Source organism: Peromyscus eremicus, chromosome 1 (assembly GCF_949786415.1).
Source record: "Peromyscus eremicus chromosome 1, PerEre_H2_v1, whole genome shotgun sequence".
Taxonomy (NCBI): domain Eukaryota; kingdom Metazoa; phylum Chordata; class Mammalia; order Rodentia; family Cricetidae; genus Peromyscus; species Peromyscus eremicus.
In genome coordinates, this window is record NC_081416.1 from 142,825,783 (window position 1) to 142,843,054 (window position 17,272).

Consider the following 17,272-nt stretch of genomic DNA (forward strand, 5'->3'; position numbering starts at 1 on the left):
CCAGGCATGGTAGTGATTTTAAAAAAGGGGAAAGAAAGAAAGAGGTATACATAAAATGTTCTAAGAAATCAAGGCTCAGAGGACCAGTGAGACCACATAGCAAATAAAGGCACTTCCCAGCAAGCCTAAAGACCTGAATTCAACCCCTAGGACCTACATGGTAGAAGAAGAACTGACTTCCCCAAGTAACCTCTGACCTACACATACAAGTACAGATAAATAAATGTAAATTAAAGTTTTTAACAAAGGTTGGGGCAGGAACCATTACTCAGCAGTTGAGAGAAGTTAGTTATAAAGGTTAGTTTCATTCCTAGGACCCATGTCACAGGCTGACGACGACTGTAATTCCAACACCAATGAATCTGATGCCCTCTTCTGGCATACATGAGCACCCACACAAATATACTCACGCAGACATACACACAAATAAACATAAACACAGGTAATAAAAATAGCTCTTAAAAAAATAAAGAACAGAAGCCAGAAGACAAAAATATTGTGACTAAAACAAAGGCTTCAAAATTCTAGAAAGGGAAAAACGGTTACAAGAACAAAACCCCTTAAGATGGAAGTGTGCAGGGCCAGGCAAGCTCCCTCTTGTCCCTTCTGCACTCTCAGTCCTGCCCTCTCAGTCCTGCCCTAAGTAACAGTCATACTTTTTGTTTGTATACACAGCAGCTCCAGTTGAACTGGGGCTGGGGAAATGTACTTGAATCAGCATCTTGTAAAATTCTCCAAATAAATAATTGTTAAATAAATAGGTAATTCAATAACAGGATCTACTGAGCTAAAGAAACAATTTTTTAATGAAAGGAAAGAACTGAGTAAACCATTTAGAACAAAAAAAAAGAGATGAACAACAAAAGAGACACATTTAAAACTACCAAAGAAGTCATGGTGGGCAAGACAACAGAAGGAAGCCCAACAATTTGTTAAGCATTCTCTAGGGAGAAGTAGATTAAAAGCAGACAGCAACTTCAAATGTAATGAAGACATGAAACCTCGGGCTAAGTAACATCCATAACCTCCAGTTACACCTAGAAAACATCCACCTGGACAGAACATCTGAGAAGCTACTCAAGAGAAAGCCATATTAACTACAAAGCAGCAAGTGTAGCAGTGAAAGACTTCTCACCAACAACTGAAGACCTATTTTCAGCAGAACATTTTCAAAGTGCCAACTAAAAAGGAGATGACCTGGGCCAGGGTGCTGCTCAGTGGCAAAGTAGTTGCTTAGCATGTGTAATGCCCTAGGTTCAGTACTAGATTGGGGGGAGAGGGAAGGTTTTAACTTAAAAATTGAACCTTAATAAATTATCTTGAAAAAGTAAAGTAAGCAAACTTTTTTTCAGACTTTACATCTGGTTTCAAAAGGCCGGCCCAGACTTCCGGCTTTAGATCAGTCACCAATGAACAAAGAGAGATCCCTAAGGGGATCTCTTATGCCCTGAGGGGGGTGGGGGGTGGGGGAACCTTTATGAAGAAGGAATCTGAGGAAATGAGCTGAACCTAGAAGACAAGGTTATATAAGCAATGATGAGAAACTCAACTGGCTATTGGGGGAACAAAAAAGTACATTTTGAGTATGGCCTCTTTAAAAGTTCTATTAGAGGAAAATTAAAAAATAATTGCAGTATTTCACCAACCCTAATTTTTTGGTACTGTTTTGCAATCCATAAAATCAGACCATTTCCTAAAGTTAGCACTCACATGCATATACCCACACACAGACACACATATATGCACATGATTCAAAAAAATTGTCCAAAATTAGACTGTATTCTAAAACTGTAAGTTTGAGGCCAGCCTGGTCTACAGAGCTGGTTCTAATACAGCTAGGACTGTTACATGAAGAAACCCTGTCTCAAAATAACCAAAAATACCAAAAAAAAAAAAAAAAAAACCCTCGGGAGGCAAGAGGCAGGCAGATCTCTGTGAGTTCAAGGCCAGCCTGGTCTACAGAGTGAGATCCAGGAAAGGCACAAAGCTACACAGAGAAATCCTGTCTTGAAAAACCAAAAAAAGAAAAAAAAAAGAAAGAAAATGTCCTCTTTCAAAGGCAAACAAAGTAACAGTACACCTTGGATCTATATAATAGAAAGGCCAGTTTAGGGTCATGCTACAGGAGGAAGAAAGGGAGATAGGAGAGAGTCTGGGTGGTTTTTGTAGCCATTCTTCACTGTAGGGTACTGATATAGCTCTGGTCTCTCAGCTGGGGTTTACCTCTCTTTCACCTACTGTCTCACAAAGGCATTCCTCCACATATACTCTCCCCCAGGTGAATGTAAGGAAGGTAAGTACAGCAGCAATAACTGAACCTGTACATACTCTTACCTGTATGCAATGGCCGACTTCCAGGAAAAACAAAACAAGATCAAGTATTTTAAGCCTTATACACATTTCTCCATCATAACCATATTTTAACATACTTTAAACGTCTCATTACCAGTTGCCCTAACAAGCTAAAACTCACACTTTGAATACCCATGAATATGCTTAGGAATTCCCGAGGCACTTATAAAGGGGTAGGAATGCAGCAAAGAGTTGACACCTGAAGTCGTAGAAGATTCAGTGTTGCCACAGCCATGCACTCCTTCTCTTGTGGTGGGGGCCAGTCAGCGGTGCCATCCATTCCCTCACTTACTTGACGCAGCAGGAGATCCAGCTGCTCAAAAGTCATTGAGCAGATGTCCACCACAAAAGGGACACGAAGGCCAATGGACCACTCAGAACAAGATGACCATGCAAAGCTCTGTGAAAGAAAAAAAAGAACCGAACATGAAATCTGTAAGTTCGTAAATGGTCTGTTCTACTGGAGAGGCTCACCACTAGGTATGATGAAATGCCTGGAGTTATGACTTACTCATCCCTCTACGTCCCCTAGCACACATACTATTTCCAACTTCTCACCTGTTTCACCATCCCACCTCATTTCCACATCTGAAAATGTGAAAAGCTTTCTCCAAGTTGTTTTCACTCTCAAAATTACTAATCTACATTTATGGATAGAAGTGAGTAGTCAACCCACTTACAATGGTACAACAACAGCTCTAAGCAATGGAACAATTCCTGAGTACCAGTACCAGGAAAACCTACACATAAAGTAGAAACCACAGATGCTATCTGTTAAAGAAATTGAATTTCTTGTGAAATTGCATTTCTAGTTTTATTTCTAGGCTCAAATGAATTCACAGACAAACATTTAAAGAAGAAATAGCACTGTACACAATCTCTTTTAGGAAACACAGCGAACATGCCTCAATCCTTTTTATGTGACCAGCTTTACCCTGACAGAAATCAAGTAAGAAGAAAGCTACATGCAAATAAACACACATACATCCATAAATAACAATAAAATATTAATAAGGAAAACCTAGAAACATAAAAATGATAAAACATGAACAATAGTTATACCATTAATACAGGAATTAGTCAGTTTTTGAAAATTAGTATTTTCCTAAAAGAAAACTACATCAACTTCTATAATCTGAGAAGAAAAAAAATTTTTAATGAATTTCAGCACCCATTTAGAGTACTTTCCAAAAAAAGGAACAATCCACAGCCAACAGTGAAGAGCTAGAGGGAGGGAAGAAGGGGGAGGGGGGGAATATGCTGTTTCTACAAACAACCTAACTGAAGAAAGCACTAAAGGAACGACAATCAAGTATTATGTGGTTTGGAACAACTGCAAGACAGAAAGACGACACACAAAAACTGCTATTTCTACATACTAGAGTGAACATTTGGAAAACAAAACTGTACAAAACACGAAACCTAACTATGTAGTGCGCACCTGGGCAGGCCCACAGGCAATTCCAACTATGTGTTTGGTATCCAGTCCTGGTAATGCAGTAGGTTCTGGCTTGGTCACACGCAAAGTGTCAAAGTGCTGGCACTGATCATTGCTCCCCCAGCTGTGTACCTCACTGTCCTCTGTCAGAGCGAGGCAGTGGGTAGAGCCTGCAGCCACATCAATCACCTTCTTCCCTAGAGAGAAGATGGGCACAGTTACACCATCAGGCCTATGGCTTTAGCTCTAAGAAGGACATCTGCTCACAGATACAGGACAGAAAGCATTCAATATTAACTTCTTACAGGTAACACATTCATTTAATATGAAGCTCAATTTACTTGATTTGACTATGCTATTAAAATACATGTCATGTTTCATCAACTATAATTTAAGAACACAGCTCACAAATAAGCTTATGCTATAGTATGAAGAATCTTTTTTCTGCTCCTTATTTAGAATTTTATTCAAAAAGAGACAGTATGATTTTTCTAAGTTCATATCCCTAGTTATATTCATGTAGGATAAGACACACACACACATACACACACCATACAAAGACACGCCTCTGTAATTAACTAGGAAGATCACAAGATTAAGCCTGATTCATCTGCACTGTTCAAGAATTTCCAGTGGATGACAGACAATAATTAAAGTAGCATTCCTTCGGCTCCTTTAAGAGATAGGTTTCTTGAGGAAATGTTTTTAAACATGCTTGGCCACCAAAACATTCTCATAATTAATTAATTTACTGACTGCTTGATGGATTGATTACTGAGCAGGAGAAGGAATACCACAGCCCACAGTGGAGGTCAGAGGGCAAGTCTATAGAGTTGCTTCTCTTATTCCGCCTTTGTGGGTTCCAGAGATGACTACACTTGTGCAACAAGTGCCTTTACTGGCTGAGCCAACTCGTCAGTCCCACAAATTTTGACATTGTAATTATGTTGGTGGGACAATAGTATTTTTAGTTATCAGATTTTTTTCCTCAATCCCCCCAGATGTAGTCATGCAAAGCATACTCTTCACTAAGGAACTTTTCTTAAAAAGAAACCTATTCTTTTTGCAAAGTCACATGATTAAATATTTTTCTATTTATGTACTATTAGAAAAGCATTATACCTTTTCTTATAGGTGACATAATCAACATAAAGCATGTTTCCATATAATGTCAATAAAATCAACTGAAAAAATAAATTGTTACCTGGGCTGGAAAGATAGCTCAACAGTTAAGAACAGTGGCTGCTTTTCCAACAGACCCAGGTTCAGTTCCCAGCACCCTCATGGTGGCTCACAACCACCTGAAACTCCACTTCTAGAAGTTTCAACACCCTCTTCGGACCTCAGAGAGCACTACATGCACATGATAAATATACATACATACAGGCAAAACACCCATACACATAAAATAAATTTTAAAAACTTTCAAAAAAAAATCTGTTACCTATTAAGTTCAAACTACTGTAAGTTAACAGCAACCATAATTTAAATATTACTATAGTAAAATATTAAATGACTTCTAGTAAATAACTGGCAAACTACATTTTCTGTATTAATGGAGGAAAATGGAAATAAGAGGCAAACTGAATTCCAGTAGAGTGGCATAACAGGTGAATGTGTTATTCTACAACGTATCTCAGAAGCTTGGGAAATAATGATGAGCACAGAAGAATCCCAGTGACCAAGGTTTAACATGCTATAAAATAAAACTGGTCAGCAAAGAACTAACAAGTTAAATTTTAAGTCTCACTTAAAAGCCTTATTTCCAAACCCTCTCAATAAAGAAATGGAAACAGAGAAAGGAAAAATGAATTAGCCCTGAAACAAAAGGCAAGCCAAATCCTGTATTTCTGAATAAACTGTTATGGGAACACAGCAGGCCACTCCTTTAGCAAATATATAAACTGGCCCTTTAAGAAAAAGGCTGCCCCCCTCCCCAACTCCCCGCCTCCAAACTAAATAAAAGACAACAGGGCCCACAGTACATACATGTACTGACCTTGCCTGACTCACTGACCTCATCCTTCTTTGCTTTCTTCTCAACTTATCTGTATTTTACCAGCTTCCCTTTAAGATAGGATGAAGAGGGCCTAAATTCCACAGGCCAAACATTATACAAAAAGAGAGGTTCTCTCTTTATAAAAAGTCCTTCCTATGATCTAAATGCCATGGTTTTAATGGCTCCATCTCCAAACAGGTCATTCCTGGCAAGAGTGCCTGAGACTATGTAGGGGCTCTCTCAAGATGGCCCACTTCTATGCTACAGTGAGCACTACACTACAGAAGACCCTGTACTCACACCTACACAATGACTTCCCTTTCACCCTCAGTCTCCACTGCATAGAAGACAGTTTTGTAACCAAGCATTTACAGCTTACTCACCAAGGACAAGTTCAAATCAGACCAACCCAGGAGGAATCAAGCCTACTTCCCACTGCGACCATGCAGCACAATGAGTCTCAAACTAAATGAATTAAAAGTTAAATTTGATGAGAATAATTTTAGGCCATTTATTAGAACAGATAAGCCACTTTCCATTATTTATATCTATCAAGATGTAAGAGTATCTTGTGAGTTTATATCCATTTAGAAAAGAAAACTGAAGACTTCTAAAGAATATATGCATAAGGACTTTAGTTTTACACCTGCAATTACCTTGCAAACCTTCCAAGAGTTTGGGATAACGGACATGTTCTTCTGTTCCATGCCCAAGCCTCTGATTGTCACCTTTTCCCCAGGAATAAACTTGGCCATCTTTTGTCAAAGCAATAGAAAACTGACTTCCACAGCGAACTTTGATGACATCTAAGTCTTGAAGCTTTTCAATCAGCTTTGGGGTTTTGCAGCCATCACTTCCACCTCTGCCCAACTTCCCATAGTCGCCATCTCCCCAAGACCACACTTGGCCTAGAAGATACAAATGTATTCAAGTAAAAATCACTGCACATCTCAGTGGAAGTTTCAAATGATGGAAAATAATATAATCCATAAAACACATAAATCAATCTTGCCAATACTACACAGGTTACTGACTAAACGTAATTGAACTTATATTTCAGGTTGCTATATTAACAATTGAAAAACTGGAAACTAGGCTAGAGAAATGGCACAGTAGTTTACAATACTTGATGTTCTTGCAGAGGACTCATGTTCCCACCCAGCACACATAGCCATCCTTAATTCCAGTTCCAGGTACCTTCTTCTGCCCTCTTCAGGCACCAGACACACAGACAATTCATGTTCACACTTACATGCAAAATACTGATACTCATAAAATAAAAATTTTAAAAGTAAAAGCTGGTTTTTCTTTTTATTTCAATTAAATGCAAAACTAACTTCTTTGGGACCAATGCTGCTGTTTCAACTAAACACTAAACACAGAACAAAATTACACTGCTCCAAAAACCACAAACACTGAGGTATGTGGCACTGCTGCATCTTGCTGACCAATCTGCAGTCTGTCTACACACTACTGTCCCCACCACACTACAGTGGTTTCCAATAGCAAATGTCAATGTAAAGTAACTTGATTAAATACAACATAAAAGGGTACAGTAAAAATCACAAAAGTAATCTTTAAAACTGAGCTGAATAAGCTGGGCAGTGGTGGCACACACTTTTAATCCTAGCACTCAGGAGGCAGAGGCAGGCAGCTCTCTATGAGTTTGAGGCCTCCTGGTCTACAGAGTAAGTTCCAGGACAGCCAAGACTACACAGAGAAACCCTGTCTCGAAAAAATTAAAAACTGAGCTGAATAATTTGCAAAACCCTAGTAAAGGTAAACCAGAGGGGGAAAAAAAGCTATTCAGTCAGGTATTGATGAAAGTTCTAAGAGAAAGTCCAGAAGAAAAAAATTACAAAGAAAATTTCAGTTTCTTGTAAAGAACTCAATTCTCAATCTACTTTCAACTGTCCAAACCAAAGATCAACTATCTTTTTCTTAAAGATAGGATGGTATTTTTATTTAGCCTTTGTGGGTGATACAGGCTGTCATAATGACCCAACTATGCTACTGTCACTGGAAAATACCTAGAAACAACACATAAGCCAGCTATTTTGGATGCATTCCAATACAATGCTAATTGTCAATCCCTCACCTAAACTGAAAACTGTAACTAATACACTATTAGATGGTCAGTGAAAAAAACTCAGTATACACACTTATCTCAGAATATATACCTAGTTTTCTATGTCCTAGACAAAATTCTGTTGTTTACACCTGAACCAACATTTTCAGCAAGCCTATCACCCAAGACCAGACTGCCCAGGGCATGATGCTTCTACTGCACTAGTCTTCTTGAACACAATCATGCAGCAGGGATGGTTCCCTGTATGATTTGTACAGAAAAGCACAAGTATGAGGTGAGCAATGTTTATTTATAACCTTATTCCTAGCCACAAACACTATCATCACAAAATTTCACAAGGAATACCAAGGACAACACCTGAGCACAACTTGCACAGCCTAGCCAGGAACTGTAACTCCTACACTGTCGTCCCAGCTACTCAGAGACCTGAAGAAGGTAGGACCAAGAGTTCAAGGCCCACTGGACAAAACAGCAAGACTGTCACAGAACAAAACAAAACCATGCCATCTTAGTTAATAGTTGTGTAAAATATGACTCATTCAACAGTGGACATTGAAAAATAATGAAGGGACCTTTCAGATGACTACTCTCTCTAGGACTCAAAAAGCAGCAGAAGCACAATAATTCTGAAAATGTCTGTTCTACCAACAGCAGGCTCTAGGTGAGCATGGAAATGACGAAAAGATTTTTATCTTGCACCAGAGACATTCTCAGAAGTCGATTCTCAACATGTCATTGAACCTCTGTGGGAGAAAGCAGAGTAAGAAATTCCCCATTGATACAAGGACTGACAAGGTGCAGGAGTGAAAATACTGTAATGCAGTCAGACAAATGCATTGTACAAAATGGATGCATTTCTGACCATCAAACCTGAGCAACTATATGAACTCTCAAGAAAGAAAAATATAATACATATATGCATATTTATATGTATGTATATATATACATATATGTGTGTGTGTGTGTGTGTGTGTATATATATATATATATATATATATATATATATATAATCTAGGTATGGCAACAAACACCTATAACCTCAGAGATATAGAGGCCAATCCAAGAGGAAAATGAGTTCAGAGACAATCAGGGCTACTTAGCAAGATACTATCTCACTAATAAACAAACAAATACATAACTATGGCTGGGCAGGGATGGAATTCAATGGTACAGTACTTGGATCCTGGATCCAAGATGCACAGTACTACAAGAAAAAATATATATATACAATCTCACTAACAAACACAAAGAGGAAGCTGAAATTAAAAACAAGCAATTTCACATTAGATTGTAAAGGGTACAATGACTACAAAAGATTGGATATAATGAGGTAATAATGGCTAAATGTTGGAGATATATTAAAAATGAGACAATTCAGAATGTCAATTATTCTATTTAGCTGTAATTTTTAGTAAAAAAATAATACCCACTAAGAAAGGTGGTAGCCACTAGGCAGCCATCTGCTTTCAAGAACCCAAATCCTGGGAAATTCCTGGGCCTCTGCACTAAAGTCACCGAGACCCTCATTGTGGTAGTTCGGATGAGAAATGTTCCCCATAATTTTGGGCTAGAACCCTTGCTTTCCAACTGTTGTTGCCATCTTGAGGAGGCTTAGGTGGTACAGCCTTGCTGAAGGAAGCACGCCATTGGGGCAGACTGTGAGAGTAAAAAGCTTCACCTACTTCCAGTTTGTTCTCTCTGCTTTGTGCTTACATTCAAGATGTGATCCTTGAGGTTCCTGCTCCAGATGCCTTGCCTGCCTGCTGCTATGCCTCTCAGGCGTGATGGACTTTAATCCTCTAGAAATGTAAGTCAAAATAAACTCTTCCATGCTAAATGGTGGTAGTGCACACCTTTAGTCCCAGCACTCAGAAGGCAAAGGTAGGGGATCTCTGTGAGTTCAAGGCCAGCCTGGTCTACAGAGCTAGTTCTAGGACAGTCAAAGCTACACAGAGAAACCCTGTCTCGAAGAACCAATAAAATAATAAACTCTTCTTCCTACAAATTGCCTTAATAATAGTGTTTTACCACAGCAACAAAAAAGTAACCAATACACTCACCAACCTAAAAGAAAGTGACAGGGGAGCGCAGCCTCAGGAGGTCCATGCAACTCCAAACTCATTCACTCAGGTGACAGCCACAAACATCCCTAAGAAACTGCCCAGGGCAGCACAAGCTCTACATACCATTCTCAGTCACAGCCAGGGTTTGAGCATCCCCACTCCCACAGGCAACATCGATGACCTTTAGTCCTTTAAGTCCGGCTACCAGCATTGGAATAGCCTCATCTTCACTGGACCCTTGAAAGAGATACAACTGTCATTCTCAATGCCTCTCAGGAGAAGCAACTCCTCCTGATTCATGACTGCAGTCATGTACCATAGACATACCATGGCCCAAGCGGCCGTAGTTCCCACGGCCCCAGGTGTACAGCTCCCCCTCAGCAGTGATGGCTGCACTATACGTGCTCCCACATGCTATGTGCACCACGTGCTTCCCAGCCTGCTTTCCTGAGAAAGCTGAGATCACCTTGGGCTCCTCCAGAGGCCTGTGGGAAGGAAGGCAACAAATAACATCTTAGGCATTTCTTAAGAGTTAAAAAAAAAAAGCAAATAGGTGATCAGAGCAGAAGGCTGTTTTGCCTTTCTATCTCAAACACAGAACATCACCACTTCCTAAGTTGGCTCCAGCAAGAGTATCTGTTAAAGACTTCAACGATGAACTAACAGAAGCTCTACTCCTAATGTCCCCAACCACAAAGCAATGAACTGCTAACATACCCAATAACATGGCTATACTACAAAATATTATTGTGGAAGTCAGAAACAAACTCCTACATGACTGTCCATAATCAGTTCTAGAAATGAAAAAAATAATCTGAACAGAGAGCAAGACAAAGGTTGACAGAAGCTAGAGGGGAAGATCAGGGAATGACTGCAAAGGGTACCAAGACAAACCTGGGACCAGCAGTAACACCTTCTTTCGTGACTGTGGTGGCTGCTACACTGCATGCATTTGCCAAAACCTTCCCAATTGTCAGTCTGGGGTGTGTGTGTGTGTGTGTGTGTGTGTGTGTGTGTGTGTGTGTGTGTGTGTGTGTGTGTAAAAGAGAGAGAGAAAGAGAGAAACATGGGCAGAAGTGAGCAAAGCTTACTAATACAACGGAATTTTAGATTTTACAGATTAAAAAGTTTGTGGAAATAAAGATAGCAAAATCTTCATAACTGAAAACAAAAATCCAATTAGCAAAACTTCTCATGCTTATAATCTGCATTATGCATCCTATGATAAACAACATTTTCAAAGACATGCTTGGCTCACTTTATGACTACATATAAGAATGGGCACAGTTGAGGAAAGCCAATCACTACCAATCTTCTTCAGCTCCAGGTACAATTCCTCCACCAGTTTTTCTCCAATTCCTGCCACCTGCACTGACCTTTTTCCTTCCCTGAACTCCAAGAGCAAGAGAAGTTAATCATTCTAACAATCTCAACTAATCTTAATTTCCTTAAGAATACCTTAAAAGTAGTATATTATAAATACCTCCAAGGAAACAGCTGTCCTGTACCTTGGTGCTTCTGGAGTCCCATGTCAATTCCATTGTACAGCCTGGAAATAACAGCCATTCCAAACTTTTCTTTTTCACTAGTTTTACCTCATTTTTCTCAATTTCTTACATGTAGCTCTGGAGTTATTTCTGAACTCTAAAATAATGTACCTCACAAATCAGTACTTTTCTTGCACACTGAGATTCTTCCCAGAGAATATTTTCAGTAGTGAGTCTCCCCTCCGTCCCCACAGTATTAACAAGCCATACACCCTCCAGTCTCTTCTCTACCCACTCATAGACAGTGGGAACTGAAATGTTTCTAACTTGACCTGCCTGCTTCTTGTTCATGCTCTGCCCTCATGAAGCAAGATGGCCCCAGAGACAGCACATCTACCTTGCAGTACCATGTAAAATGGTTCCATTACTCTGTGGGAACTGGCAGATCTCTCAACTTTTACCCCTAAGCATTTAAAATATCCATTTTCTGTTTAACCTCTATTCTTTCATGCTAACCAAAACCTTCCACCCAGTAAGATAAAACTGATTTTTATGCTTCTAAAAACACATCATAGGGGCTGGAGAGATGGCTCAGTGGTTAAGAGCATTGGCTGCTCTTCCAGAGGTCCTGAGTTCAATTCCCAGCAACCACATGGTGGCTCACAACCATCTATAGTGGACTCTGATGCCATCTCCTGGCATATGCAGATAGAGCACTCATATACACAAAATAAATAAATAAAGCATATCATGGTTCCACAGGTCCTATTGGCAGGAGACAGGTACAGTGTGAACAACAGGACAATATATGGGGTTTGTTTTATTTAGAAAACAAGATGGAGGGTACAGTTGCTAGCCATTGCTAATGCTAGCAAAGTGAATACCCTCCATTTGTGGCAAAGTTCTCAAGGAGTCAGTCATCAAGAATGGACATATGCCGGGCATAGTGTCCCACACCTTTAATACCAGCACTCAGGAGACAGAGGCAGAGGCAGGTGGATCTCTATGAGTTCAAGGCCAGCCTGGGTACATAGTGAGTTCTAGGATAGCCTGAGCTACACAATGAGACTGTTGTAGAATATTATTTTAAGACGTGTTACATTTGTTTATGTTGTGGAACATTTGTTTAATGATTCAAAGATGTGTTGCATTCTTTTATATTGCATTTGATTAACTCTGTGAAGCTGTGTTATTTTGCCAGGCTAAAACACCTGATGGTCTAATAAAGAGCTGAACAGCCAATAGCAAGGCAGGAGAAAGGATAGGTGGGGCTGGCAGGCAGAGAGGAGGAGAAATCTTGAAGGAGAAGAAGAAAGAGCAAGAGAACAGGAGAGAGGACATCAGGGGCCAGCCCCACAGCCCCACAGCCCCACAGCCCCACAGCCCCACAGCCCCACAGCCCCACAGCCCCACAACCCCACAGCCCCACAGCCACATAGCCAGCCATGGAGTAAGAGTGAAAGTAAGATTACAGAAGTAAGAAAAGATAAAAGCCCAGAGGCAAAAGGTAGATGGAATAATTTAAAGTTAAGACAAGCTGGTAAGAAACAAGCCAAGCTAAATTCTGGGCATTTGTAATTAAAAATAAGCTTGTGTGTGTGATTTATTTGGGAGCTGGGGGGCAGGCCCTGCAAAAGCCAAAAGAGCAAAAACAACCGACAACATGGGACCCTGTTTTGAGGTAAAAGAAAGAAAGAAAATGGACACATCGTGTTATGTCTCCCTCCTTATCCCAATAGGTAGCTGGAAATCACCCCTGACATTTTCCATTCTGTTGTAAATATGGATACCCAGAGAGCACATCAGTTTCTGAAATGGCTGTACATACACAGTGTCTCCATGGCCCAGTCTTCCGCCATCCCCACAGCCCCAGGAGTACACCTCCCCTGTGGCAGCCAAAGCCAGATAGTGGTGACCATCAGAGTGGGCAGCAATTTTCACAATGTTTCTGGAGGCAAGACCCTGGACCAGTTGTGGTGCCTGGGAAGGTAAAATATTAGTCAGTCATAGTAAGGGAGAATGAAAACAGAATGACTCTCCCCATTCACATTCTCCCTGAGCAAATACTCAAACTAGGAACCTCCAGGGCTCTGACCTGTTCTCCATGCCAGCACCAAGAGAATAATAAGAATTCTCCAAGTGTTCCATGGGATGATAAGTACTGGTGTGAGAATGGAGCTGGCAGCCAGTGTAACACAGACCCATAGCTCAAGTACTTTACTTAAATGAGAGCACACATATCCCAATGCACCACCATCCTCATCAGAACCCATTCTTTTTCTGTTAACTGCCTTACACATGAAAAATTGGTTTATAAAGCAATTGTGCTTAACAAATGGAATTACTTGATGGAATTCTTGATCTTAAAAATTCAAAATCCTGTTAATAATCCTCGTAACTGGGACAATTTAACATGACTAACCATATACAATGAACAAAAACCATCAGCCAAGATTACTATACCATGTGGCATCTAAAGCAGAGACCCCACCACTGAAGGAGGCATGCAGACACACTACACTGAGCACCTACCAGCATGTCACTGTTGTAAGCCTGTGTGTACACACGGCCATTTCGGGACAGGATCAAGAAACGCTTTTCCGCACAGGCCACCTGTATTACCCCCAGACTGGCAAGGCCTTCACACTGGATCGGACCAATCACATTGGCATAGTATTTCCATCCTATTAACCCCCAACCTATGACCTCTTGCAATGATCCCTGTTAAAAAAAAAAAAAGAACACATACAAACGTTTTCTTTAGAGTAAGAGAATGTCCAGGACTAATATTGAGATACTATGGAAGCTAAAAACAAAACAAGTAAAGAGACTATTTGAAAACATCAAAATAACTCAGAACATTTCATATTACCTCAGTTAAATGGTAAGCTACTTGGGTTTGTCCATAATATTTCATTTCAAGAGTACCATTCAAAAGCTGGACTTTCAATATATTTTTCAATGCTCAAACCCATCACGATATTTTGTGTCAAAACTGGCAGAAAATCAAAAACACAAACATAAGGCTGGGAGTAAATGCCTTTATTGGTAGGAGTGACAGGATGAAGCTATTTGGGAACAACCTGAAGATAACTAGCCCACACTGGGTTACCTCACTAACATATTGCAAAGGCACATATGCATGCACACTCGGGGATAAAGAGAGGAACATGTACCAGATCAGCCACCACGGTAGTATTTGGGTAGCAAAATTCTGTCAATTCTGTCAATAACTCAGGTGTCCATTAAAAGGAGACTTATTAACAAAAAAGATGTATTGCCAGGTGTGGTAGCACATGCTGTTGATCACAGCACTCCAGAGACAAGGATAAGCATACCCTGTGAGTTCAAGACCAGCCAGGGATACAGAGTGAGACACTGTCTCAAAATAGCAGTAATAACAACAATAAGAGGAAGTAGAGGAAGAGGAAAGAAAGAGAAAGATGATGGATAGAGCACACACAACGTATTTATTAAAAACAGCTTTTAAAAAATAAGAGACCATCTCTATTTACTGGTACAGAAAGATTACAGTATATCCATCTGGTGAGAAGAATAAGCTAAAGAGAAAAAAAAACAAAGAAGCTACATAGTAACTGTGATGTGCTACCGCTACCATGTTCATTCCAGAGCACAGTGAAGAGTTACAGACAGTAGGTGGGATGCTGGGCACATGGAAGTCAGAAGAAACAGAAGCACTGTCACATGCAATCCTGGCTTTGAACCATGTGGCTGTTTTATTTATAGCATATGGTTTGTTGTTTGGTTGGGTGTTTTTTTTGTGTGTTTTTTTTTTTTTTTGGTTTGGTTTGTTTTGGGGGGGACTGGTTTTTGGGGTTATTTGGATTGCTTTGTTTTGTTTAAAGAAAGGGTCTCTTTGTGTCACCCTAGCTGTCCTGGGACTCACGCGGTAGACTAGGCTGGCCTTGAACTCAGAGATTTACCTGCCTTTAATGCTGGGATTAAAAGTATGTATCACTACCGCCCAGACTATTCAGCTTGTTGGTTTTTTGTTTTGTTTGTTTTCTTTTCTTTTTCTTTTAAGGAATTTCTGTTCATATTATAAATAAAAAGCTAAACAAACTTGGATTGAAAGCCAGGATTACTCTGTATAGTCTTAACAAGAACAACTCCATCCCAACCATTCATTTTTTTTCAAGAACACAACTGGGCAAACATTGTCATCAGCAGCTGTGTTCACATGTGGTGTCTTTGATGGGCAAGCATACCCCAGATTCTTGTCACACAGGCCAATCATTACTACCACCATTACTATTAGTTACACATTCTACATAAAATATGACTGCATTGTTATTACATTATAACCAGCATTATTATACACTAAGTACTTCAGTGACAGCATGTGTGATTAGAGGTAACAAGGCCATGGGTTTGATTCTCAGCACTAAAATAAAAAAAGATTCTCTGGCTGGATGGGCAGTGGTGGTGGACACACTCAGAAGGCAGAGGCAGGCGGATCTCTGTGGGTTCAAGGCCAGACTGGGCTACAGAATGAGTTTCAGGAAAGGCGCCAAAGCTACACAGAAAAACCCTGTCTTGAAAAAACAAGAAAAAAAAAAGGTTCTCTGGCATTTCCCTATAGATGGCAGGAAGCCTACTGTCATGTGGACAAAGGTGAGCTTTCTAAGGCCCCTAAATTCTGTCACTAAGCCCTGTGTACTTGTGGGGAGTAGATATAAGTCCTGAATAAGTATGTTATCGACATAAGCACAGCCATGTCCAGGACCCAAACGCCTCAGACTCATGAGAATGGAAAAGCCTTCCTCCAACCAGGGTACCATTGTTGACAGTTGTACTGGCTGGTTGTGTGTGTCAACTTGACACAAGCTAGAGTCATCAGAGGAAGGAGCCTCAGTTGAGGAAATGCCTCAAAGAGATCCAGCTGTAAGGCTTTTTCTCAATTAGTGATCAATGGGAGGAAGGCCCAGCCCATGTGGGTGGTGCCACCCCTGGGCTGCTGGTCCTGGGTTCTGTAAGAAGGCAGGCTGAACAAGCCAGGGGAAGCAATCCAAAAGGCAGCACCCCTCCATGGCCTCTGCATCAGCTCCTGCCTCCGGGATCCTGCCCTGTTTGAGTTCCTGCCCTGACTTCCTTCAGTGATGAACAGCAATGCTGAAATGTAAGCCAAATAAACTCTTTCCTCCCCAATTTGTTTTTTGGTCATGGTGTTTCAGCCGCATCAGTAAATACCCTAAGACAACAATGCAAGCAGAAAACATCTACTGCACCTTCCTCCTCCTTCCCAGATGTTTTCAGCCCGAGACTGCTCCCCTGCAGAGAGCTCCCACTAAGACTCACTTAGCCTCTCCTCCATATACTGGACTTACACTTACACAAAACTGCACTCAGTTTTAGGGCTATAGGTGCCCTCCATCTAAGTAAACATGGCCCACTTGATGCAAGCATTTCTGAATGTTTGTTTATTTTCTTCACTCCTCCCTGCATGTCCTAGTACCTCATCACCCCCTCAGAGCACTGACCAACACTTGGAACTATAGACACATTTAAACATTCCAACCACCATTATCAGAAATAACAAATTTCAGCTGGGTGATTGTGGCCCACACCTTTAATTCCAACCTTGGGAGGCAGAGGCAGGTGGATCTCTGTGAGTTCAGGGCCAGCCTGATCTACAGAATCAGTTCCAGGACAGCCAGGGCTACATAGAGAAACCCTGTTTTGAAAAGAAGGAAGGATGGAAGGACAGACAGATGGATAAACAAATAAATTTGGCCCATACACAGAATGGAAATCAACCAAGAATACTAAGCTGGTTATAGCTCAGTGTTTGTGATGGTTAGTGTTAATTATCAACCTGGCAGA

At 40.6% G+C, this 17,272-nt stretch overlaps 1 protein-coding gene across 1 annotated transcript in view; it reads right to left on the bottom strand.

Annotated features, from left to right (window-relative positions):
- The window catches only part of Herc2 (HECT and RLD domain containing E3 ubiquitin protein ligase 2), a 168,642-nt gene that overhangs the window by 113,745 nt on the left and 37,625 nt on the right, over positions 1-17,272 (bottom strand). The window contains exons 11-17 of the mRNA XM_059273697.1: positions 13,961-14,149; positions 13,257-13,408; positions 10,269-10,426; positions 10,065-10,178; positions 6,446-6,697; positions 3,794-3,987; positions 2,552-2,752 (exon numbers count right to left, since the gene is read on the bottom strand). Coding sequence (XP_059129680.1) covers positions 2,552-2,752; positions 3,794-3,987; positions 6,446-6,697; positions 10,065-10,178; positions 10,269-10,426; positions 13,257-13,408; positions 13,961-14,149 — 1,260 coding nt within the window. The remainder of the gene's footprint in view (positions 1-2,551; positions 2,753-3,793; positions 3,988-6,445; positions 6,698-10,064; positions 10,179-10,268; positions 10,427-13,256; positions 13,409-13,960; positions 14,150-17,272) is intronic.